This window comes from Plecotus auritus, assembly GCF_963455305.1.
Source record: "Plecotus auritus genome assembly, chromosome: 7".
Lineage (NCBI taxonomy): Eukaryota > Metazoa > Chordata > Mammalia > Chiroptera > Vespertilionidae > Plecotus > Plecotus auritus.
This window is the reverse complement of record NC_137774.1, coordinates 53,762,288-53,789,027: the sequence shown is the minus strand read 5'-3', so window position 1 is coordinate 53,789,027 and position 26,740 is coordinate 53,762,288. Positions and strand designations below refer to the sequence as shown.

Here is a 26,740-nt window from a genome sequence, read left to right as displayed (position 1 = left end):
CAACCATCAGTCTGTTCTCTATATCTATGAGTCCGTTTCTGTTTTGTTTATATTGTTCCTTTAGATTCCACATATGAATGAACTCATATGGTATTTGTCTTTTTCTGACTGACTTATTTCACTTAGCATAATACCCTCTGGGTCCATCCACACTATCACAAATGGTAAGATTTCATAATTTTTTAAGGCTGTTTATTATTTGTGTTTTTTATCCTTTTCTTCTTTTTTTTAAATTGATTTTAAAGAAGAAGGGAGAGGGAGAAGGAGATAGAAACATCTATGATGAGAGAGAATCACGATCAGCTGCCTCCTGCATGCCCCCTACTGGGGATGAAGCCTGCAACCCAGGTATGCGCCCTGAGAGACCCTTTAACATTTCTTATAATCCTGGCTTGATGGTGATGAACCTTAGCTTCTTCTTGTCTGGGAAGCTCTTTATCTGTCCTTCAATTCTAAATGATAGCTTTGCTAGATAGAGTAATCTTGGTTGTAGGTCCTTGTTTTCATCACTTTGAGTATTTCTTGCCAATCCCTTCTGGCCTGCAAAGTTTCTGTTGAGAAATCAGCTGAGAGTCTTATGGGAGCTCCCTTGAAGGTAACTAACTGCTTTTCTTTTGCTGCTTTTAAGATTCTCTTTCTGTCTTTAACCTCTGCCATTTTAATTATGTGTCTTAGCGTGGGCCTCCTTAGGTTCACCTTGTTTGGGACTCTGCGCTTCCAGGACTTGTATGTTTATTTCCTTCATGGGAAATAGGTTAGGGAAGTTTTCTGTCATTTTTTCAAACAGGTTTTCAATTTCCTGTTCTTACTCTTCTCCTTCTGGCACCCAATGATGTGAATGTTTTTATGCTTGAAGTTGCCCCAGAGGCTCCTTACACTATCCTTTTTTAAAATTCTTTTTTGCTGTTCTAATTGTGTATCTTTTGCTTCCCTATATTCCAAATTGCTGATTTGAATCTACTCTACTACTGATGCCTGTAATTTATTATTCATTTCAGTTAGGGTATCTATCATTTCTGATTGGTTCTTTTTTATGGTTTCCATGTCCTTTTTTATGCTGTGAAGTTCTCACTAAGTTCCTTGAGCATCCTTATAACCATTGCTTTGAACACTGTATCTGGTAATCTGCTTGCCTTCATTTCATTTATTTTTTTCTGGAGATTCCTCCTGTTCTTTCATTTGGTACTTGTTTCTTTGTCTCTGCATTTTGGCAGCTTCCCTAGTTTGTTTCCATGTATTAGGTAGAGTTGTTATGTCTGCTGGACTGGGTAGGTGTCCTTCAGGGCCCCATGTACAGCCTCCCCAGTCACCCAAGCTGGGCACCGCAGGTGTACTTCTGTGTGGGCTGTGTGCACTGTCCTGTTGTTGTTGAGCCTTGATTGCTGTTGGCATCACTGGGAGGAATTGATCCTCGGGCTGATGAGCTGTGAGGACTGGCTGTGACTGGCTGTGACTACAGTGAAGGAGATGCTGTACAGGGGCCAACCCTATAGAGCAGGACTTGCTTCAGTGGGTCTTGGGTGCTTGCCAAGTCCACCTCTTGGGTGTGTTGCTTGTGGAGATGGTAGCGTTATCATTTGGCATGGTCTGAAGCTGTCCATTGAGTACACTGGTTCTGGGGCCTCCTGGGAGGTACAAGGTTAGCCACTACCTGTGCCCTGCCTGGGACAGCATGGCACACGCTACAAAGCAATCTGCAGATGGCTACCACTCGTGCTGGGCTTGGAGATGCCCAGGAGAGAACAAGCTGCACACCAAGGCCCTTAGTGCCGGGCCTGGGGCCACTTGGCGAAAGGTATGGGGTACGCAGAGGCCAGATACTGCTTGTTTGACAGATTTTAGGAAAGCCCAAAGCATGAGGTAAGAGATACCATTTGTATAGAGAAGCCACTGGAAATGGCTTGGGTGTGCCCACTAGTTAGGTAAGGCAAGGTCTCGGGGAATCACCAGGGTGGGGCAGAAAGTATGAGCCAGGTTGACAGAGACTTGGATATGCACCCACTTACCAGCTGTGCAGGAAGAGCTCAGAAAAGGAACAATGGCCTTTGCCATCACTTTTGTCTGGGAGTTGCCCCTCCAGCTCTCACCCTGATGCCTATCAACTCAGTTCCTCACCATATGTCCCTGCTGCCTTCAAGCTTCTTCCCCAGCACTGGAGCTTAGAGCAAGTGCATCTGAGTAAGTCTGTGCACAGGATCCTTAAGATGAACTGCTTAGAACTCCAGCTGCCCTCTGTCTCATTCAGCCACAATTCCCTTAGTTTTTTTTTTTTTTTTTTTTTTTTAAAATATATTTTATTGATATTTTACAGAGAGGAAGGGAGAGGGATAGAGAGCTAGAAACATCGATGAGAGAGAGACATCGATCAGCTGCCTCCTGCACACCTCCCACTGGGGATGTGCCCGCAACCAAGGTACATGCCCTTGACCGGAATCGAACCCGGGACCCTTCAGTCCGCAGGCCGACGCTCTATCCACTGAGCCAAACCGGTTTTGGCAATTCCCTTAGTTTTTATAGCCAGAAGTTATGGGCACTTTTCTTCCTGGCATTGGAACCCCTGGCTATGAGGTGTAGTGTCAGGGCTGGGACCCCTCGCTCTTCAAGGGGACCTCCACAGCCAAGATATCCCTCCTGATTTTTACCTGCCACACATGTTGTGAGACCAGACATTCCATGTCTCTGCCCCTCCTACTAGTCTCGATGTGGTTTCTTCTTTATATACTTAGTTATAGGACTTCTGTACAGCTTGGTTTCAGGTGGTTCTAAAGTATGGTTGCTCTGTAGCGGTAATTTTGATGAGGTTATGAGTACCGCATTTACCTATGCTGCTATCTTGACTGGAACCAACATGTTTACAAGAAAAGCCTGTACACAAAAGGGTCCCGGGTTCGATTCCAGTCAAGGGCATGTACCTTGGTTGGCAGGCTCCTTCCCAGCCCAGGTGCGTGCAAGAGGCAACCAATCGATGTGTTTCTCTCACATTGAGGTTTCTCTGTCTTTCCTTCTCTCTTCCACTCTCTCTAAAAGATCAATGGAAAAATATCCTTGGGTGAAGATTAACAAAAAAAGAGAAAAAAATACTAGCTTACCTTGGAGAACCATGTAGATTTGTGCCAGAGCTGGCAGTAGATGTAAGATTCTGCTCCATGCGCTGATAATTCCTTATCTGAGTAGGAACTGGAATTGGTGCTGTTTCACTGTGAGGTGACACAGTAGGCACACACTGTCTGCAACCATAAATTATTGAAAAAGAAAGAAATCCAAGTAAGACCCATTGGTAATATTTAGAGGAAAATTCTAGAAGAAGCAAAATGATCAGTTCTGCATGTAAATAAATGATCATCTTATAAAAATATATAAAGGAAAAAATTTTCATTTGTCATTAAAAGAACTCTCCTGGCATTCATATGCATATTTAAGACTAAGATTTATAACAAGAACTGAAAAAAACATTCCTCTACAATAAGAAAATTAGGTTGGCAAAACTTAGTTTCATCTGCTCACATTCTGCTATTCATTACTATATGAGAGAAAAATACATTTCTAGGAAAATATGTTGGAAAATGAACAGGAAATTCAAAATCAAAGATGACTGGAATGTTTACAAAAGTTATGAATGCAGTAAGCATTCCCAAGGAACTCTGACTTTTATGAAGACTGAAAATACACTGTGCAATTCTCTAAGCATAGAACTGATCTGAAGTCCACATTTTTAAATGTTAGAATTTCTTAATAGCCTCTTTTATTGATTTTCATAAATTAAGAAACAGTATGTCCTTAGATGACTTTCAATTCAATTTACAACATAATACTGTATAGGTCCTTAAGATAGATGACTTACTTTACTTCATTCTTTGCCCTTCTATAATTCTAAAAAACACAAAAATCTCCCACTTTTCCCCAATTATAACATTACAGATGTAAGAGATTGTATAGTTATCTAAGCAAAACAAAGACTATCTTCTAGCTTCATGTTAGAAATTTTTAAACCATTGGAGTATTTCCTATTCAAATCAAAAGAAAATCTCATCAGTAGCAGTGATGTTAGTTGCTTTCCCAATATCCATTCACCTACTGTTTTTACTATCAGAACTCAAATTTTATGGAAGGTCTGATGTACCCAGTTAAATTATGACATATCCCAGACATCTTTGCAGCCATGAGTAGTCAGTATGTCTTTCTTGGTCAATAAGATGTAAGTGGAAGTCTTTTACTCCTACCTGGAATGTAGGTAGGCTTACTGAAGTTTCAGCAGCTAACCTGGAACCATGAAGGAAAGGCTAGAAGAACTGCAGAAAATTTCCTTGAGCCACAGAAACGAAGGCAACAACTATTTACCTTGACTTCTCTTCATGCAAGAAAACAAAACCTTGCCCTAGCCAGTTTTGCTCAGTGGATAGAGCATTGGCCTGTGAACTGAAAGGTCCCAGGTTCGATTCCGGTCAAGGGCACATGCCGGGGTTGTGGACTCTAATAGTGGAGGACTTGCAGGAGGCAGCCAATCCATGATTCTCTCTCATCATGGATGTTTCTCTCTCTCTCTTTCCCTCTTCCTTCCTCTCTGAAATCTATATAAATAAAAATGTAAATGTTCGTTTGTTCAAAATCTTAAATCTAAAGTTCTTCACCGATTGCTTTGAAATTTTGACACAACATTGCATTCGAATACGTGTGTGTTTTTATGTACTGTATACCTACTATTATATAGATATCACACCTGTGACAGGTAAAAACATGCTTTTGAAAAACAGCGCCATCTGTTGGACGTAAAAGCAACACACATTATACTAAATATTTTACGATTCCATTTCAATGTTTCCGATTGCATTGTTAAATTGAATTTTCATAGATTTTGATTTATTTTCATTTAGATTTAATTATTTCGTGTGACATTTGCGTTGGAATTGCGCTGTGTCGTTTACCATAGTGTTCATTTCGTGAGTATAGTTCGATCTGCTTTAGTTCATCCAAATAATGCCTCGCAGAAGATCAAACCTAGGTTGTCATACTCGCGGAGCGGAAGCAGTGCGATGAGTAATTGCAAATCAAACTGAGGAAGAGCGGGCATCAGCGAACGAGCAAAACAGACAAAGAATGGCTCAAATACGTGCCGAGGAAGCAGCAGAGTGACGTGCAGCCAGACTTGAGGATGCATGGTTGCGAGAGCACGACGATCGCGTTCTGCAGCTTCAGATCTGCTTCATTCTCAACAGAATGAACGCGACAGGCTGAGAGTGGCTGAAAGACGTCAACGAGAAACAGCAGATCAGCGTCAAACACGACTTCGTGCTCAGCAATCACACGATTACAATCGCCTTGCATTCCGGTACAACTCAGCTGATGATTATAGTTTAAGCCAGCATGTTTTCATCGGCACTATGACTGAAGTGTGTCCTTATTGCAAGGCTCTGAAATTTAGTGGAGAAACGAAAGGAATGTGTTGCGCCGCCGGAAAAATTAAACTGCCTCAACTTGAGAACCGCCAGAGCCATTAATATGCGTGTCCAGCTGCAAAATGATCGATCAGCTGAGATATTCTCACATCAACTGCTGGAAATTGGGAACGGAAAGGTGCCAGTTGATCTGACCTCAGGACGAATTTCATTGCCTCATAACTTCTGCAATTTAGTGATGTCAAAAGAAGAATTGGTTGAAAAGTATTTCCCAATATTCAAACCAATTATAAGAATCACGATTGGCTGAGTGAACGAGCTATTCTTGCGGCCAAGAACAAAGACGTCTACAAACTTAACAATATTATTCAGTCTAACATTCAAAGCGAGGCAGTCACATACAAGTCCGTCGACACTGTTGTGGAAGCAGATGAAGCGGTTAATTATCCAACAGAACTTTTGAATTCACTCGATCTGCCAGGGATGCCACCGCACGTACTGCAATTGAAAATCAGCGTGCCAGTTATCATGTTGCGAAATATCAACCAGCCAAAGTTTGCAACGGCAAATGGCTTGCAGTAAAAAAATTAATGAGCAACGTCGTAGAAGCAACAATCTTGACAGGACCTTTCAAAGGTGAAGATGTCCTCATTCCTCGAATTCCTATGATTCCAACAGATATGCCATTTCAATTTAAGAGATTGCAATTCCCAATTCGATTGGCGTTTGCAATCACCATAAACAAAGCTCAAGGCCAATCTTTAGAATTGTGCAGTTTAGATCTAGACACGGATTGCTTCTCACATGGACAATTATATGTTGAATGTTCTAGAGTCGGCAAACCAGACAATCTCTATATCTGCACAGACAATGGAACAACAAAAAAATATTGTATACCCACAAGTATTGTGAAATTAAACATATTAGAAACGTGCACTTTCTCTTTTCTTTCTTTTCCATTTAACCAGACTGAGCCACAGCAACACGTGGCCGGGTACAGCTAGTCAATAAAAATATATTTTTTTAAAAAACCTTTAGTGTTCAACTACACTACAGTCAGGATCCTGTTAACAATCAAGTGGAATTCTTCATGATCCACCATCCAGTGTGTTTCTATAAGCTCTCCCTATTTTTCACTTACCTAATTCTATTAAGTATCTTTTAAATACAATGACTTAGTCATCAAGTATGAGAATGTGATGTGAATGAACAAATGCCATCTTTCTACAGTCCCAATTTAATAAGTACCAGTACACAAAGAGTTGGTGAAGCAAGTACATCTGGGTTTTTATTTAACTTTTAATGTTGTTTGTTGAATTTATTTGGGTTACAGTGGTTCATAAATTATAGTTCCAGGTGGACAAATCTATAATACATTTTCTGTATATTGTATTTACCACCTCAAGTCAAGTCTCTGTCCATCATCATTTATTCTCCCTCTCCTATCCCTTCCTACACCCCTTCTCCCTCTGGTAATCACCATAACTGTTATCTGCATCTATGAGGTGTGGGGTTTTTTTCTTGCTTAATCCCTTCACTATTTTCACCCAGCCATCCAACCCCCTTCCCTCTGACAGCTGCCATCTACAGATTTCTGTATCTATGAGTCTGTTTCTATTTTGTTTATTTTGTTCATTAGATTCCACATGTAAGTGAAATCACATGATATTTGTCTTTCCCTGACAGATTTATTTCACTGAGCATAATACTCTCCAGGTCCATCCATGCTGTCACAGAAGGTAATATTTCCTTTTTTTCCCCTTCTTTTTTTTTAATCCCATTTCATACATGCACCACAGCTTATTAATCCAATCATCTATTGATCGGCACTTAGGTTGCTTTCAAATCTTGGCAATTGTAAACAGTGCTGCAAAAAATATACAGATGCATATATTCTTTCAAATCATGTTTTAGGTTTCTTCTGATATTTTTCAGAAATGGAACTGCTGGGTCATAAAGCAGTTCCATTTTTAATTTTCTGAGGTAACTGCATACTATTTCTACAGTGACTACACCAGTCTGCATTCCCACTAATAGGGATCCATTTTTCCACATTCTTACCAACATTTGTTCTTTGTTGACTTGATGACAGCCATTCTAACAGGTATGAGTTGATACCTCACTGTGGTTTTAATTTGCATTTCTCTGATGATGAGTAATACTGGCATCTTTTCAATGGGTATTTTTTTAACCTATACATTGACAGGTTCTAATATCTTCCTGCTAATCACCAAAGGGAAATTAAAAACCTGGATAAAGATGCCCTAAGAAGTAAACTTAGCAACCTTATAATTCAAGGCACTCCTCTCAGGGAATCACAAGCAACCAGCTGGCTTCTCTTATACCTCTGGTGCCTCCCCCGCCCAGAACATCAGGAGATGAACAGCCATGGCAGGTGTTCTATAAATGTTGTCCCAGTTACTGAACAAGAGCTTGGAGCAGGTTACCCAAGGATCTTCATGAGAGCTTCAGGGGACTTAGTGAGACTTTCAAGGATCTCAGTGAGAATGTCAAAGTCATGAAAAAGGACCAGTCAAAAATTAAGCATTCACTAACTGAAAGAATAATTTACAGGGATTCAACAGTAGAGTACAGGAGTCCTGGAATCAAATCAACAATTTGGAATATGAGGAAGCAAAAAACACCCAATCAGAAGAGCAAAAAGAATACAAAAATATGAAGATAGTGTAAGGGAGCTTCTGGGACAATTTCAAATGTACCAAAATTCACATTATGAGGGTGCCAGAAGGAGGAGAGAGAGCAAGATATTGAAACCTATCTGAAGAAATAATGACAGCCCTGGCCGGTTTTGCTCAGTGTATAGAGCACTGGCCTGCAGACTGAAGGGTCCCGGGTTCTATTCCAGTCAAGGACACAAGCCCAAGTTGCGGGCTCAATCCCCAGTGGGGGGCATTCAGGAGGCAGCCGATCAATGATTCTCTCTCATCATTGATGTTTCTAGCTCTCTCTCCCTCTCCATTCCTCTCTAAAATAAATAAAAATATATTTTTTAAAAAAAGAAAAAGAGATATAGAGAAACCAAGATGGCGGCATAGGTAAACATCTAAACTGCTGCCTCGCACAAAAATTTCAAAACGACAACTAAAAGACAAAACAGACATCATCCAGAACCACAGGAAGGCTGGCTGAGTGGAAATTCTACAACTAGAAGGAAAGAGAAAAGCACACTGAGACTCACAGGAGCTGTGGAAGGCAGAGGTACAGAGGCGTGCGCAGAGAGGGCTGGCAACTGAGTACTTAGCTGGCATTCTCAATCAGGAGGGAGACAAAAGCTCCCGACTGCTCTGAATTCCAATTCCGGGTGAGACTCTGGGGACCCAGACTCATACGGGGAGAAACTGGACTGTCTGGCAGCAGTCAAAACTCGAGGGCAGCTTTCTCTCAGAGGTGCTTGCAGCGATTACCGCGGGACACTGAGACCCAGGGGCCTCTTAGGGCAGGGCTGACGTGAAGCCATTGCTGTTTGCTCCGCCCTGAGATCCCGCCCCACGAAGCCATTACTATTTGCTCCACCCTGAGACTCCGCCCCATCCAAGCTGAGCGCAGAGGCTTTTGCATATGACTGGCCTGGTCCTTTGAATTCTAAACTTACCTAACAAACTGCAGCTGAGTCAGTGAGACCCAGAACATCCAAAAGAAGGCCCAAGGCCCCACAGCAGTTTGCACTGCTTCACAGCTGGGCCTCATCTGGGCACCTCCAAAACCCAAACAAAGAAGAGGAATCTGCAGATCTCTTCGTAGCTCCTGCTGGGTGACCTCAGGCAGAGGCTAAATTAGCACCTCCTTGGAGATCCAAGAGCCAGTGTTCTCAGGGGTCAGAGTGGGACCATCCAGATTACAACTCCTCAGATCCATAAGGGACACACTCAGGGGGCAGACTCAGTGAGCACCAAAGCCCCAATGAAGCAAGTCTTGTCTCATAAGGATGTCCCCAGCACAGAAGTTCTCCCAGCGTAGACATAGCTGATACTCACAGCCAATTGGCCTGGAGGTCAATTCCTCCCAGTGATACCAACAACAATCAAGGCTTAACTACAACAAGACTGTGCACACAGCCCACAAAGGGGTACACCAAGAGTGTCCACCTCAGGTAACTGGGGAGGCTGAGCCACTGAGCCCTATAGGACACCTAGCACACAAAGCCACTCTATCAACTCAGGGAAGCAGCCAAAATGCGGAGACAAAGAAACAGGTCACAAATGAAAGAAATGGAGGAAAGCAAACGACTGGATATACAGTTCAAAACCACGGTTATAAGGTTTTTCAAGAATTTTCTAGAAAAGGCTGATAAATTTAGTGAGACCCTCGAGGATATGAAAAAGGGTCAACTAGAAATTAAGCATACACTGACTGAAATAAAAAATAATATACAGAGATCCAACAGCAGACTAGAGGATCGCAAGAATCAAGTCAAAGATTTGAAATACAAAGAAGCAAAAAACACTCAACCGGAAAAGCAAAAAGAAAAAAGAATCCAAAAATATGAAGATAGTGTAAGGAGCCTCTGGGACAATTTCAAGTGTACCAACATCAGAATTATGGGGGTGCCAGTAGAAGAGAGAGAGCAAGATACTGAAAACCTATTTGAAGAAATAATGACCAAAAACTTCCCCCACCTGGTGAGAGAAATAGACTTACAAGTCCAGGAAATGCAGAGAACCCCAAACAAAAGGAATCCAAAGAGGACCACACCAAGACACATCATAATTAAAATGCCAAGAGCAAAAGACAAAGAGAGAATATTAAAAGCAGCAAGAGAAAAACAGTTAGTTACCTACAAGGGAGCACCCATACAACTGTCAGCTGATTTCTCAACAGAAACTATGCAGGCCAGAAGGGAGTGGCAAGAAATATTCCAAGTGATGAATAGCAAGAACCTACAACCAAGATTACTCTACCCAGCAAAGCTATCATTCAGAATTGAAGGTCAGATAAAGAGCTTCACATATAAGAAAAAGCTAAAGGAGTTCATCACCACCAAACCAGTATTATATGAAATGCTGAAAGGTATTCTTTAAGAAGAGGAAGAAGAAGAAAAAGGTAAAGATAAAAATTATGAACAACAAATACATATAACAAGTGAATCTAAAAATCAAGTAAATAAAAAATCTGATGAACAGAATAAACTGGTGAATATAATAGAATCAGGGGCATAGAAAGGGAGTGAACTGACAATTCTCAGGGGGAAAGGGGTGTGGGAGGTGCGGGAAGAGACTGGACAAAAATCGTACACCTATGGATGAGGACAGTGGGGGTGGGGGGTAAGGGCAGAGGGTGGTGTGGGAACCAGGTGGAGGGGAGCTATGGGGGGAAAAAAGAGGAACAATTGTAATAATCTGAACAATAAAGATTTATTTTTAAAAAATGAAATAAAATAAAAAAAAGAAAAAGAAATGTTCTTCCCCTACCTGGATAGAGGAATACACTTACAAGTCCAGGAAGCGCAGAGAACCCCAAACAAGAGGAACACAAAGAGGCCCACACCAACTCACATTATATTTAAAATGCCAAAGGTTAAAGACAAAGAGAGAATCTTAAAAGCATCAAAAGAAAAGCTGTTAGTTACCTATAAGGGAGCTCCCATACGGCTGTCAGAAACTCTGCAGGCCAGAAGGGAGTGGCAAGAAATATTCAAAGTGATGAAAAGCAAGGACCTACAAACAGGATTACTCTACCCAGCAAAGTTATCATTCAGAATTAAAGGTCAGATAAAGAGCTTCCTGGACAAGGAAAAGAAGTTCATCACCACCAAACTAGTAATACATCAAGTGTTGAAGGGTCTTCTTAAGAGGAAGAAGAAAAAGATTTTAAAAAATGAATAAAATGGCAATAAATATATATCTATCAACAAATAAGTCTAAAAATCAAAGTAAATGAACAAAGAATCAAATGAACAAAATAAACTGATGAATAGAATAGAATCAGAGGTCTAGAAACATGGAACAGACTGGAGAATCTCAGAGGGAAGGAAAGGTGGGGTGGGAGGAGATTAACCAAAGAACTTACATGTATATATGCATTACCTATGGACACAGAGAGTAGGGTGGTGAACACCTGGGGCAGGGTGGGAACTGTGTGGAGCGGGGGGGAAGGAGGGTATCTGTAATACTCTCAACAAAAAAAGACTTAAAATAAATTTTAAAAACATTAACTCAAAATGGTTTAAAAATCTAAACATAAGATCCAAAAGTATTAATACCTAGAAGAAAACATAGGGAAAAATTTTTCAAGCCTAGTAATTTTATCAGGCAATGATTCTTGGATATGGGTACCAAAAGTAAACAAATGGGACTATATCAAATTTTAAAACTTCTGTGCTCAAAGGACACATCAATGGAGTGAAAAGTCAATCTATGGAATGGGATAAAATATTTGTACATTGCATATCTGATAAAGGGTTAATATCTAAAATATATAAAGCATTCCCACAACTTGACAACAAAAAATAACCTGATTAAAAATTGGCCAAGCACGTGAATAGACAATTTCACCAACGATGATTTACCTATGGCAAACAAGTATATGAAGAGATGCTCAAAACCACTGATCATTAGAGAAATGCAAATCACAACCACAGTGAGCTATCAGTGCACACCCATTAGGGAGATGACTATTTAGAAGAAAAAAAAGGTGGCTATCATCAAGGGGAAAAAATAACAAATGTTTGCAAGGATATGAAGAAATCAGAACCCTTATATACTGTTGTCAGAATGTAAAATGGTGCATCCATTATAGAAAACTGTATGGTATATCCTAAAAAATTAAAAATAGAATTATCATATGATCCAACAACCCCACTTTTTAGTAAATATCCAAAAGAATTAAAGCAGGGTCTTTTGCCTGACTGGCATGGCTCAGTGGTTGAATGCTAACTTATGTACCAGGAGATCATGGTTTGATTCCCTGTCAGGGCACATGTCTGGGTTGTGGGTTTGATCCCCAGTGGGGGCATGCAGGAGGCAAATGATCAGTGATTCTCTCTCATCAATGAGGTTTCTCTCTCTCTCTCTCTCTCTCTCTCTCTCTCTCTCTCTCTCCCCCTTCATCTCTGAAATCAATAAAAATATATTTTTAAAAAGTAGGGTCTTTTATTAACAGATTATTTGCATATTCACATTCCTAACAACATTATTCACAAGAGCCAAGAGGCAGAAGCACTCCAAGTGTCCACTGACAGATGAATGGATAAGCAAATGTGCTACAGACACACAATGGAATATTATTCAGCATTAAAAAGGAAATTCTGAGACACGCTACAACATGGATGACCTTGAGGACACTGTGCTGACTGAACTAAACCTGTCATATGAAGACATATATTGTAGGATTCTACTTACATGAGGTTATAGAAAGTAGTCAGATTAATAGAAACAGACATCAAATGGTCGTTACCAGTGCAGGATAGGGGAATGGAGAGTGTTGATACACACTGAGTTCTGCGTTTCAGTTCTGCAGGATGAAAAAGTTCTGCACAACACTGACTATTCTTTACCGAACTGTAAACTTTAAAATGGTTAAGATGGCAGGTTTTATGTGTTTTATTCCACAACTAGAGGCCTGGTGCATGAAAATTCATGCACTGGAGGGGGGTTCCCTCAGCCAGGCTTGCCCCCTCTCACAGTCCAGGAGCCCTCAGGGGCAGGAGGTGACCTGGCAATCAGGGGAAGGCGACACCCCCATCACACCTCTGCTGCTGCCACTGCCAGCAGCGCAAGCCTTGGCTGGCCCTGGTTACCTGAGCCTCAGGCAGCCCTGGGTGGCTGGGCAGCCGCTATCTGAGGCTTGCCTGCGCCTCAGGCTGCCCCTGGGTGGCTGGGAGGCTGAGGGGACTGGGGTACTCTGGACGCAGGCACGTGGAGCGGCCGGACCTGCCTGGGGGCAGACCCGACTGTGCCGCACGCCTGCTGCCCCAGCGGGGCTGAGGGAACTGGGTGCCGCCATCTTGTGGGTGTGTCATCATCTTTGAGGGTGCCATCATCTTTGAGGGCGTGTCAGTCAATTAGCATATTCCCTCTTTATTAGATAGTATTATATATATTTTTAAAACGATAAATTGGCCCTAACCAGTTTGGCTCAGTGGATAGAGCATCCGCCTGCAGTTTGAAGGGTCCCAGGTTCGATTCTGGTCAAGGGCATGTACCTTGGTTGCAGGCACCTCCCCAGTGGGGAGTGTGCGGGAGGCAGCTGATCGATGTTTCTCTCTCATCGATGTTTCTGACTCTCTATCCCTCTCCCTCCCTCTCTGTAAAAAATCAATAAAATATATTTAAATAAATAAATATATATATATATGTATGTATATATATATATATATATATATATATATATAAATGATAAATTGAAAAACAAAATAAATTTTATACTCAAGAACACAAAGTTCTATAACTGTACTTATAAAAAAAACAAAATATAAAAAATATTTTAATTACTTATGTGTAAGCATACCCTCCAAACACCAAGAACTCATTTGAAGCTCGTCTGCCGGCAGTTCCCATTGGCATATCATCTAAAGGAAAAAAAAAATGTAGTCAGTTCTGCTGTACCATCTACTTAAAATGTAAACTGTTTCTACATTATCATTAGTGTGGACGAAAAGGGGCCACATACTAAACCTGACAAGCTCAGGGGAGGCCTGTATGGCAGGACTGGCAACTCAGAGATCTAAAGTAACCACAAAGGATGGTCTGAAATCAAAACTTCCTAACTAAAAGTGAGTCATGGCCGATAGCCCTGGAGTAGGCCAGCATCTTCCCTGACAAAGGCCAGTCTTTACCTTAACTGAGCCTGTCTACTGTCTTTTTGCATCTAGGATAACATACCTTTGGAATGTCAGGGGAACCCCTTTTTCCAGACCCTTCAGGGCACAACCTCCCACCAGAGCAGGAGCCCACAGAGCCCCTCATTGTTATCCTGTTCCCTACATACCATCTCCATGTGCTGCAAATGTTACTTTCCTATGCCCACCGATTTAAAAGAAACATGTGTCTCTAGGGCTTACTTTTTATCCAATCCCAGAGATTTCCCCTTTTGCTTTCTCCCACCTTCCTAATCCATCACCAGTAGATCTCATATAATTCCCTTACACCTTTTACTTTGGTTCTAATGTGTAAAATAAGGAACACAGCTGCCAATCTCTGGAGCATTTTCTCAATCCACTGAGGTTTTGCTTCCTCAGTGAGCCAAATTGTTGTCAGTTTGGCTCAAATAAACTCATAAAAATTCTCTACAGGTTTGGATGTTTCTTATTTTGACATTTTGAGCACAACCATTTGCCTACATGCAATTTCGTCCATGAGTAACAACAGGTGAACACAGAACACTGTACGCAGCTGAATTCACAGGTTGCAAGCCTTTCAATGTCTACTTCTATAAGCAAATACCAGGTCTTATCAAGGTAAAGTGTCACACTTATTGCAGTATTTATATATTTCTTCACCACTTAACATGTGCAAAAACTGTGCTGTTTTATTGTGTTCCTTTTTATGTCACTGACAAAAGTTTTGAGTATTGTATCCCCTAATGTCAATTTGCCCATAAACTCTGCTGTTTTTACTGAACTCTGCAGGTTATGGTGATTTTTAGAAACATACATCACATTCTAGCACAACTGAAGGTAAACAAAGCCTAGTTCACTCTAACACTGGAGCACCTCCATCCTGCATAATAAATACTCTCTTGGGTCTTGCATGGGTTGTTGAACAAGCTGTCATGGAACCTAGGGCCTCTCAGAGCCAGTAGCAAACACCAAAGGCCATGTTCATCTACTCCTCAGTCATCTAGTTATGGGAATGGAGCACAGCTTGGAAGGCAGGGGGCCTTCATTCCTTGTCACTGCTATATCCACTATGTCACATTGCCCTGTGTGATTTAAATGGCTGTAAAGGTATAATTAGTATGTATTGATGTGAAATTAGTGTTGACCAAATAATATACATTTTAAAAAAGTAAACTTTTTTGCTAACTTGTGCTCAAAAAGGGGGAAGGGGTCACAAAAACCTCTTTGAATGGTCCTGAAGGGGAACTGAGAAATGCATTTATTTTGGCACATCTCAAATCCCTGCTCTAAGGAAGATTATATTTTTTGTCGTGAAAGAGGGTAATCATGTCACGAAGTGGTAAGAGGTATAAGGAAAATAAATTAGAATAAGGGAATAAAGATGAGTGGGCAAGGAAGCAGTTCTAGTTTAAAGACAGCAGTTGCCTATAGGGTAAGAGAGGGAAAGGGTAGATGGGGCAGGGATAGAAGCTAGATTTCACTAAGTGTCTTTCATTTTGTAGCTTTGAGTTTGAAACCATACATAATTATGAAACAAAATTAAATTTAAAAAAAGAACAATCCCTAGAAATCAAAAGTAGAATGTAGCTAAGGAACCTAACCATATATTAATTTGATAGCATAATCACCAAAATTAAGACAGGCTAATAAGCCAGGACAAGCAGAATAGGGAAACTGAGACAAAAAATTAAACAGCAGTTTGCAGTCACCTAGAAAATTGAAATGCCAAGCAGTTGGCCGCCATCTAAATCCTATATTCACTAAACCAAGGACACTTGAGAGGCATAAATGGCTTGCACTTCTCCCCAACCAGAGGGTAATAGCTTAAATCACCCTACTCAGGGAGACAGCAGAAATTCAGTGAGTGCCATTTGCCAACCACACCCAAGGACAAATGAAGAGACTAAATCTCATTTTGATACATCAGCATAAAGCTGACGAATACTTTATCGATCCTCCCCTAAACCTCCCAGCTTTAAAACCCATCAAAACACAGGTCCTAGCATGCACTCTCCTTCCCGGGAGCACTCCCGCTCCCCCTTTGTTCCCCCACAAGTATGCACTTCCTATACTCTAGGGGACCCCACAAGGCTTGCGACTAGGGCAGCAATGGACAGTGACAGTTGGTCTCAGGCTACCCCCCGAACCCTGCCCCAAAGCCCCCTTTTCTCTGACTTCTTAGTGAGCCCAAGCAGCCCAGCCGAGGCTCATTCTCCCACTTCCTTGTTTGAGGTCCCCAGCTCTAATACACATCCTCTAACATTCACCTGGACTCGCAATGGGAAATCTTTCCTGTATGAAGTCCAGAACCCACATTCTACCAGCTGCCTTAGGCAGACCCCTCAGGGCCAGGTCCCCTTACCAGTAACAAAATTTAATTAGACATTCCTAATGGTATTATCCTAAGGACAAAAATACCCACAAAAAGTTTTTTAAATGTTTTTTAGGAATCATATTATTATTGTGATACCTTGTTGTTATTTTGAAACTATAGGGGAAAAGGGCAAGAGAGATTAGAGCCTAAACTTACAAGGGCAAAAGAACAGAAAAGTCAACAGCCACAAAAATGTGGAAGCTAAAAAGTTGATATAAGCAGTATCTGACCTAGTAGGCCGGAAAAGCTGACAAGAATTCAGTCTTATCAGATCCACAAGAGGCTGGTAATTAGTAGTGTCGGATCCCCCATACTGGAAAGGCTGGGACAGAGGGAAGCACAGGCCTCAGCCACAGAACCCCAGGCAGAGGTGAACGCAGCACGATCCAGCGAGAAAGGGGTTAATAAGTGAAATCTCACACGCTATTGAGACCTCCAGCCTCTCCCCCTATTAGACTCCCCCACATGGCATCAGGTACATGCTCTTCAGGCAGAAGACTGGCTGAGTCTTCTCTGGGGATCCGAGAAGCCTCTCAGAAAATGAAGCACTCCAAGGCAGGGACTCAGCCATATCACCCAGAGCGGAGGCTCACTATTTAGACCCACCACCTACAGAGCTTTCAGCTGTTTTAATTTTCCATTCTTAACTATGAGCATACAGCCATCACCACATATCCAAGAAAAGAATCTAATAGGAAGCCCAGACTCCAAAACAAACTAGGTAGAAAAAAAAAAGAACTGAAATATTTTTCAAGGAAAAGTTAAAAAAAAAAAATATATATATATATATGTAAAATTAATGACTTCAGAGATAAAACAAAATATTTCACCCTGAGGTAAGAACAATACTACTCAAAGGGGGGGAAAAGAGCTTCAGAAAATTCAAAATATGAGAACATAAATGAAAAATGCAATAGAGCCCTAACTGGTTTGGCTCAGTGGATAGAGCGTCGGCCTGGGGACTGAAGGGTCCCAGGTTCGATTCCGGTCAAGGGCATGTACCTTGGATGCAAGCACATCCCCAGTGGGGAGTGTGCAGGAGGCAGCTGATCGATGTTTCTCTCTCATCGATGTTTCTAACTCTCTATCCCTCTCCCTTCCTCTCTGTAAAAAATCAATAAAATATATTTTTTTTAAAAAGAAAAATGCAATAGAAGTGTTAGAAAAAAAACATTAAGAAAATTCCCCTAAAAATGTAAGACCAAAAGATGGAAAATCAGACCCCCAAAAAAGGAAAGAAAATCAGAGAAGGGTATTCAGGTATCTGTTATCACCTTTAAATTGTATAGATGTTTTAAATATCTTATATGAGTTCTTTCCATATCTATTTTCCCATGTCAGGGGCTTAAAAGTCATCATCCCAACCTATCAAGTAAAAAGCTGAACAGACTGAACAGTCAACAATTCTTGGATCCAAAAGAGAGGAGAGGACACAGGGCAAACCGATGCCCCCAAGATAAGAGAGACAGACAGACAAGCCTAGAGAGCTCAGGCTTACCTGAGGGGAGACTCGCCAGCAGAAAGCTCCCTGGAATCAGAGCCAGGAAGGGAAGCTTGAACGGAAACTGACAATTTGCTGGACACTCAGTGCAGACAACTCCAAGAGTTACAAACCCCGGAGGACCGAGTCAGAGGGGATCAGAGTATTGTTAGATTTACGTCTAGGAGCTCAGACTCCTACAGTGAATATCTGAGAAAAATCTCTTCTTGCTTCCAGCAGGGAGAGGGGAAAAGAAACATTTTTAAGTCCGAGCATTCTGAGCTTATTAATAAGGCCTGCCCTTGGGGGAAACTATTAATCTGCTCAGGTTAAACTCAGAGCCAACTGCCCTGGGGGGGGGGAGGGAAATACTCAATGCCAGCCCCTCTGGCCATCCTGTCCCATGTAAGGCAGGAGAGAGAAACTGGAAAGCACTCTGAAGCTCACTAAGACTGAGCCTAATCACAGGCCTATGGAAGGCTCCCGTCCCCCCAAACCTTACCACCACATCACTAAAGGCCACTTTACAGCAGTTCCTTTCACCTATACATTAAGTATAGCTATCAAGAAAAAATTACAAGGCATACCAAAAAGCAAAAAATAGTCTGAAGAAACAGGAAACATAAGAACCAGACATGGCAGGGATGTTAAAGGCCAGGAATTTGAAACAACTATAATTAATATGCTAAGGATGTTACCAGGGAGATGAGACCTCGGTTCTTGTCTACTTGAGGGAAAGATCTCAATCAAGAGACAAAGTGTAGAAAAGCAAGCAATAATTTATTGGCCGCAACAAAAATAACACTTAGGAGAGTGAAAAAGGAAGAGCATAGAAGAGCAGCAGGAGAACCTAGGCTAGGCTGCTCTGGCTCACTGAAAAGTAGAGAAAAGGGGCCTTGGAGACAAGCTCAGGGGTAAGCCCAGATGAGCTGCCACTGCCGATGCCCTTTGCTCCCCTGGGTCCCTTAGAGGTTAGGGACACGTGCCTGTGGGGGAATGAGAGAGTGAAGGGAATGGCACGGACATGCCCCTCGAGGGAGAGCACCCTGGGAATGAGCTGCAGCTGCCCACTACTCCCTTGTTGTAAGTCTCATGGGGTCCGTTAGATGTTGGGGATAAGTGGAGGGAGGGGAAGGATGGCATGGGCGTGCTTCCTAGAGGGAGAGTGAGCTGGGACCTTCATTTTCAGGGGTTTAAAGGCTGGGCATTTAGGGGAGGTTTTAGGGGCGGATCAATAGAATATTTATCAGCTTTATGCTGATATACCAAAATGAGATTTATTCTCTTAATTTGTCTGTCCTTGGGTGTGGTTGGCAAATAGCACTCACTGGATTTCTGCTGTCTTCCTGAGTGGGGTGATTTAAGCTCTTTGCCCTCTGGTTGGGGAGGAGAAGTGCAAGCTCTTTAAGTGTCCTTGGTTTAGAATAGACAGAATTTACTAGGTGGCTGCAAACTATTATCTTCTCAGTTTTCCTATTCTGATTGTCCTGGAGTTTTCCTTACTGTTCTGTAACAAGGGCTCTAATGGAAAAAGTAGACACATGCAAGAACAGAGGGGCATTATAAGCAGAGACAGAAATCCTAAGAAAGAACTAAAAAGGCAAGAGATTAAAAACAAAACAAAATTCTGTAACAGAAATGAAGAATGCCTTTGATGAACTTATTAGGAGACTGGACACAGCTGATGAAGAATCGCTGAGCTAGAGAATATATCCACAGAATCCTCATAAACCGAAAAACAAAGACACCAAGACTTAGAAAACAAGAACAGCATATCCAAGGTCTGTGGAACAACTACAAAAGGTGTAAAATATGCTTAATGAGATGACCAAAAGGAGAAGAAAGGAATGAGCAAATATTTAAAACTATAAGTAATGTCAGACACCAAGGCACAGATCCTGAAAGCTCAGAGAAGACCGACTAAGCAAGTAAATGCTTACAGCAAGTACAGTCATGCATTACTTGATGACCCTGAGGATGCATTGTTAGGCAACTTCATCATCATGGGAACATAAGAGTGCACTTACAAACCCTAGATGGGGTAGCCCCTGCACCCCTAGGCTATAGAGCATGTCCTACTGCTCAGTAGAAGACAAAAAATAACTTTCCCTCTAGCCCTCTGGGTTCTTGGGTGAGACATTCTGTAGTAAAAGACAGATTCACAGAGAAAAACAAACTAAAGCTTATTAATAGCATATAACTCTTATATACATGGGAGAGACCCAGGAAAACTGAGTAACTCACCATAATGGCTGAAGCCACCACCTTAAATACCATCTTCAAGTGAAGACAAGAGAAAATTCTCGGGGAGGAGTGTCAGTTATGGGAGGTTACCAGGAAAAGCACAGGTTAACAAGAGTGCGGTTGTTGTGCAAATTTAAGTCCTTGACTTCTGAACTGATAAGAATATCTAGAGATAAGGTCATCCCCCCTCTTCCTGACAACCTTACAAGGGACACCTCCCTTACAAATGTCTTTTATAAACATAACTTTTACCATGTCGAGGAGAAACCAAGATGGCGGCATAGGTAAACACCTAAACTGCTGCCTTGCACAACAATTTCAAAACTACAACTAAAAGACAGAACGGACACCATCCAGAACCACAGGAAAGCTGGCTGAGTGAAAATTCTACAACTAGAAGGAAAGAGGAAAGCTCACAGAGAATTGGAGGTACGGCAAAGGGGCTTTGTGCGCGCAGAGAGGAAGGGCGGCTGAGAGCCTGGCTGACTTTCTCTGGCGGAAGGGGGAAGGAAGCCTCCGACCGCACTGAACCCCAGTTCTGACTGCACTGAACCCCAGTTCCGGGCGAACCCCTGGGGACCCACGCTCTTACGGGGGGAGTCTGGACTCTCGGGCGGAGACTCGAGCTGGGAAAGGCAGAAGTCTGAAGGCGCACGCGGGCCAGTGCGCACAAAGGATGCGGAGGTTGCCACAGGCTTTCCCTAGTGGAAGGGATTCAGAGGATCCTGACTGCACTGAGCCCCAGTTCTGACTGCAGTGAACCCCAGTTCCAGGCGAGCCCCTGGGGACCCACACTCTTGTGGGGAGAGTCTGGACTCTCGGGCGGAGACTCGGGAGCCGGGGAAGGCGGAGGACTGAAAGTGCGCGCGCGCGCGCCAGTGCGCACAAAGGCTGCGGAAGTTGCCATAGGCTTTCCCTAGTGGAAGGGAGTCAGAGGATTCTGACTGCACTGAGCCCCAGTTCTGACTGCAGTGAACCCCAGTTCCAGGCGAGCCCCTGAGGACCCACGCTCTTGTGGGGGGAGTCTGGACTCTCAGGCGGAGACTCGAGCTGGGGAAGGCGGAGGACTGAAAGCGCACATGCGCGCAAGGGCAAGGCTGACAGGAAGCCAAGACTAAGACTCCACCCCATCCAAGCTGAGCACAGAGGCTATTGCAATTTGGCAAGTCTAATCCTATAAGGCTGTCTCCAGCACCAAACTTCTCCCAGCATAGACACAGCTGATCCCTACAGCCAACTGGCCCGGAGGTCAATTCTTCCCAGTGATACCAACAACAATAAAGACTTAATTACAACAAGGCTGTACACACAGTCCACAAAGGGGTGCACCAAGAGTGTCCACCTCAGGTTAACTGGGGAAGCAGACCCACTGGGCCATATTGGAAACCTAGCACAAATATCTACCTTACCAACTCAGGGAATCAGTGAAAATGTGGGGTCAAAGAATCAGATCACAAACGAAAGAAATGGAGGAAAACAAACGACTGGATATAGAATTCAAAACCACCGTTATAAGACTTTTTAAGAATATCCTAGAAAAGGCCGATAAATATAACGAGACCCTCGAAGATATGAAAAAGGACCAACTAGAAATTAAACATACACTGACTGAAATAAAAAATATTATACAGAGACCCAGAAACAGAATAGAGGAACCCAAGAATCAAGTCAAAGAATTGAAATACAAAGAAGCAAAAAATACTCAACCGAAAAAGCAAAAAGCAAAAAAAAAAAAAAATCCAAAATGTTGAAGATAATGTAAGAAGACTCTGGGACAACTTCAAGCGTACCAACATCAGAATTATGGGGGTGCCAGAAGAAGAGAGAGAGCAAGATACTGAAAACCTATTTGAAGAAATAATGACCGAAAACTTCCCCCACCTGGTGAAAGAAATAGACTTACAAGTCCAGGAAGCCCACAGAACCCCAAACAAAAGGAATCCAAAGAGGACCACACCAAGACACATCATAATTAAAATGCCAAGAGCAAAAGACAAAGAGAGAATATTAAAAGCAGCAAGAGAAAAACAGTTAATTACCTACAAGGGAGCACCCAAATGACTGTCAGCTGACTTCTCAACAGAAACTATGCAGGCCAGACGGGAGTGGCAAGAAATTTTCAATGTGATGAATAGCAAGAACCTACAACCAAGATTACTCTACCCAGCAAAGCTATCATTCAGAATTGAAGGGCAGATAAAGAGTTTCACAGATAAGAAAAAGCTGAAGGAGTTCATCACCACCAAACCAGTATTATATGAAATGCTGAAAGGTATTCTTAAGAGGAAGAAGAAAAAAGTAAAGAGAAAAATTATGAACAACAAATACATATCTATCAACAAGCGAACCTAAAAATCAAGTGAATTTAAAACCTGAGGAACAGAATAATCTGGTGAATATAATAGAATCAGGGGCATAGAAAGGGAGTGGACTGATAATTCTCAGGGGGAAAGGAGTATGGGGGGTTCATGAAGAGAATGGACAAAAATCATACACCTATGAATGAGGACAGTGGGGGGGAGGTAAGGGCAGAAGGTGGGGTGGGAAATGGGTGGAGGGGAGCTATGGGGGGAAAAAGGAGAAATAATTGTAATAATCTGAATGAAGATTTATTTAAAAATAAAAAAAATAAAAAAAAAACCAATGACACCTATACAAAGATTTATACACTTTACTGTACATGTTATTCCTCAATAAAAATAAGAATGATACCGCAAAAAATAAATAAATAAATAAATAAATAAAAAAAAAACTTTTACCATGTCTGCTATTTCTTAAAATTAACCAGCCTAAAAGAATCCTTATGCCAAAGAGATATATTTTGGGGCAACAAATTCTGTTTCCCTACAGCTCCTAGACTACAAATCTTTACAGCATGTTACTGTATAGGCAATTGTAACACAACAGTAAGTATTTGTTAAATATGTTGCTCTGAGATGTTAGAAGGCTCTAAGACATTGCTAGGCAACAGGAATTTTTCAGGTCCACTATAATCTTACTAGTGGCCCCGTGCACAAACACGTGCACAACGAAAGGAAATTAATTAGAAGAAATATTTTAGTATCGCTATTCACCCTTTCTCTATAATAGAAGTATCAACCAAATTCATGATCGACAATGACAGATTGAAACACATGCATGCAAGACCTTTATATGTATTGCACATGCAAGAGTCAACTTAGTCTTTTATAGATATAGAACAAACTTGCTTAATTAGACCTGCTTTCTGATTTTGCTAACCTTTTTCCAGCCCAATGAAGCACAACTTCTCTTTCAGGTAACTGTCAGCAACACAGCAGTAAATATCAACACAAAGCAGATTATTATTATAGATCACACAGGGAGAACAAAGGGTAAAATATTTAACTGAAGCCATGTTTGACTATATTCTGCACAGTGAAAAAACCTGAAATCATTTTCAAGGTCCACCATTTCTTACTTCTTTTCAGCCAGGTCAAGTTTCTAAGCTTTCTAAACCTCCATTTTCCAGCTAATGAAAAGAAAATACAGTTCCACCAAGTCTCCTATCTACCCACTCCAGGACTTCTGTGAGTATCAAATGAGATGAGGCATGGGAAAACGCTTCACAGACATTTGGTTAAAGTGTAAAATGTTTCCACCTGGCTATAAAGCAAGTCATGTTCCTGAGCTGAAGAAACTGTAAGGAGGCTAGTCGTCTCTAGGGAGAGGAAGCAGGGCGTTGCTACGTGACATTATTACCTGGCGCTCACAGCCACCGTTTCCGGGCTGGGCTGTGGGCCACATTTTGTGCATGGGATCTCAGCATTATTGGCTGTGATTTGGTGGGATGTTGCTCTGGGGTGGTGGCAGGGCCTGTGATGGGGGAAGCCAAGTGTTGCTTTGTGGGCATGAGGTCCATGGTGCCGTTTCTCTGTAAATGGCCAGGCAGCTCCTGCGTTGAGCGTCTGCCTCCTGGTCATCAGTGCATGTCATAGCAAGCGGCTGGACAGCCAAACACTTAGCATATTAGCCTTCTATATATATAGATGGGCCCACCTTTGTATATGTGGTCCATCACTTACCTAAACATCATAATGCGGTACATGACCATACCCCTAGGCATATCATTTTCAAAGAACAGAAAATCAAAAATAAAGGAAAAATCCTAGCCGAAACCGGTTTGGCTCAGTGGATAGAGTGTCGGCCTGCGGACTCAAGGGTCCCAGGTTCGATTCCGGTCAAGGGCATGTACTGTGGTTGCGGGCACATCCCCAGTGGGGGGTGTGCAGGAGGCAGCTGATCGATGTTTCTCTCTCATCGATGTTTCTAGCTCTCTATCCCTCTCCCTTCCTCTCTGTAAAATATCAATAAAATATATTTAAAAAAAAAAAAAAAAAAGAAAAATCCTAAAAGATGCCAGAGGAAAAGAACACTAAATCTATAGAGGGACAAAGATAAAACCTTCATCTATGTCTCTTCAGGAACCATTCAAGCAAGAAAAGAATAGAATGGAATATTGGAAGTGTTGAGAGAAATAAACCACCAACTTAGAGAGTTCTGTATCCTGCAAAATTATCCTTCAAAAGTGAAGAAAAAGACTTCCTCAGACAAATAAAAATTGAGAAATTTCTTGCCACTGGATCTGCCTTGCAAAAAAATGTTAAAATTTCTTTAGAGAGAAGGAAAATAATATCTCAGAAAATTGGATCTACAAAAAAAAAAAAAAATTAAAAGAATATCAAAGAAGGAGTAAGTGAAGGTAAAATAAAAACTTTCATTTTTCTTATTCTTAAATGATCTAACAGTTTGCTCAAAATAATAATAGCAATAATGTATTCAGTTATGTATGCTTGTATATACCTTATGTGTAACACATATATAGGCTTATGAATGCTTGTACTAGCAAAATTAATGACTGCAATAATACAAGAGATAGGAGAAAGGAATAAGGATTATTTTGTTATAATAAGGTGAACTCACATTACCTGTGAAGTGGTACAGTGTTATTTGAAAGTGAACATGGATTATTTATAAATGTATATTGCAAACTTTAGGGCAACCACACAAAAATTTTTTTTAAAATATATGAATTTATTTATACATTTCAGAGAGAAAAGAAAAGAGAGAGAGAGGTAGAAACATCCATGATGAGAGAGATCACTGCTTGGATGCCCCTGCACACCCCCTACCAGGGATCCAGCCCGAACCCAGGCCTGTGTCTTAACCAGGAATCGTACCCCAACCTCCTGGCTCATAGGTCGATGCTCAACCACTGAGCCACAAAACTATAGACTTTAAAGTTTTAAAAAGTATAATTGATATGCTAAGTACAGAAAGAAAATGAAATCGTAATTGGAAAAACAAGAGTAAAAGACAATAATTGAAACAAAGAACAATGACAATAGAAAAAGGTTACAAATATGGTAGATATTAACCTAACTCTATCGATTATCACTTTTAACATTAATGGTCTAAATGAACCCATTAAGAAAAATTTCAGGCCCAAACCGGTTTGGCTCAGTGGAAAGGTACCGGGTTCGATTCCGGTCAAGGGCACGTAACTTGGTTGCGGGCACATCCCCAGTAGGAGGTGTGCAGGAGGCAGCTGATCGATGTTTCTCTCTCATCGATGTTTCTAGCTCTCTGTCCCTCTTCCTTCCTCTCTGTAAAAAATCAATAAAATATATTTAAAAGAAAAAAAGAAAAATTTCAGGGTGGATCAAAACATACAACCCAACTATATGTTGCCTACAGGAAACTCACTTTAATACAGAGAGACACATATAGATTAAAAGTAAATGGATGACCCTGGCCGGTGTGGCTCTGTTGGTTGGATGTCATCCCATGCACTGAAAGGTTGCCGGTTCAATTCCCAGTCAGGGCACATGGCCATGGTGTGGGCTCAATCTTCCAGTAGGGGGTGTGCAGAAGGCAGCTGATCAATGATCCTCTCTAATCATTCATATTTCTATCTCTCTTTTTAAAAATTTAATAAATCTTTATTGTTCAGATTATTACAATTGTTCCTCTTTTCCCCGCCCTAGGTCCCCTCCACCCGGTTCCCACCCCATCCTCTGCCCTTACCTCCCTCCCATCCCCACTGTCCTCATCCATAGGTGTACGATTTTTGTCCAGTCTCTTCCCGCACCTCCCACACCCCTCTCCCCCTGAGAATTGTCAGTTCACTCCCTTTCTATGCCCCTGATTCTATTATATTCACCAGTTTATTCTGTTCATCAGATTTTTTATTTACTTGATTTTTAGATTCACTTGTTGACAGATATTATTTGTTGTTCATAATTTTTATCTTTACCTTTTTCTTCTTCTTCCTCTTCTTAAATACCTTTCAGCATTTCATATAATACTGGTTTGGTGGTGATGAACTCCTTTAGCTTTTTCTTATCTGTGAACCTCTTTATCTGACCTTCAATTCTGAATGATAGCTTTGCTGGGTAGAGTAATCTTGGTTGTAGGTTCTTGCTATTCATCAC

At 41.6% G+C, this 26,740-nt stretch overlaps 1 protein-coding gene across 1 annotated transcript in view; it reads right to left on the bottom strand.

Moving 5' to 3' along the window:
* Window positions 1-26,740, bottom strand: part of ULK2 (unc-51 like autophagy activating kinase 2) — a 145,023-nt gene that overhangs the window by 32,219 nt on the left and 86,064 nt on the right. Inside the window, exons 14-15 of the mRNA XM_080677137.1 lie at window positions 13,860-13,920; window positions 3,090-3,227 (exon numbers count right to left, since the gene is read on the bottom strand). Of these exons, the coding sequence (XP_080533263.1) occupies window positions 3,090-3,227; window positions 13,860-13,920 (199 nt within the window). The remainder of the gene's footprint in view (window positions 1-3,089; window positions 3,228-13,859; window positions 13,921-26,740) is intronic.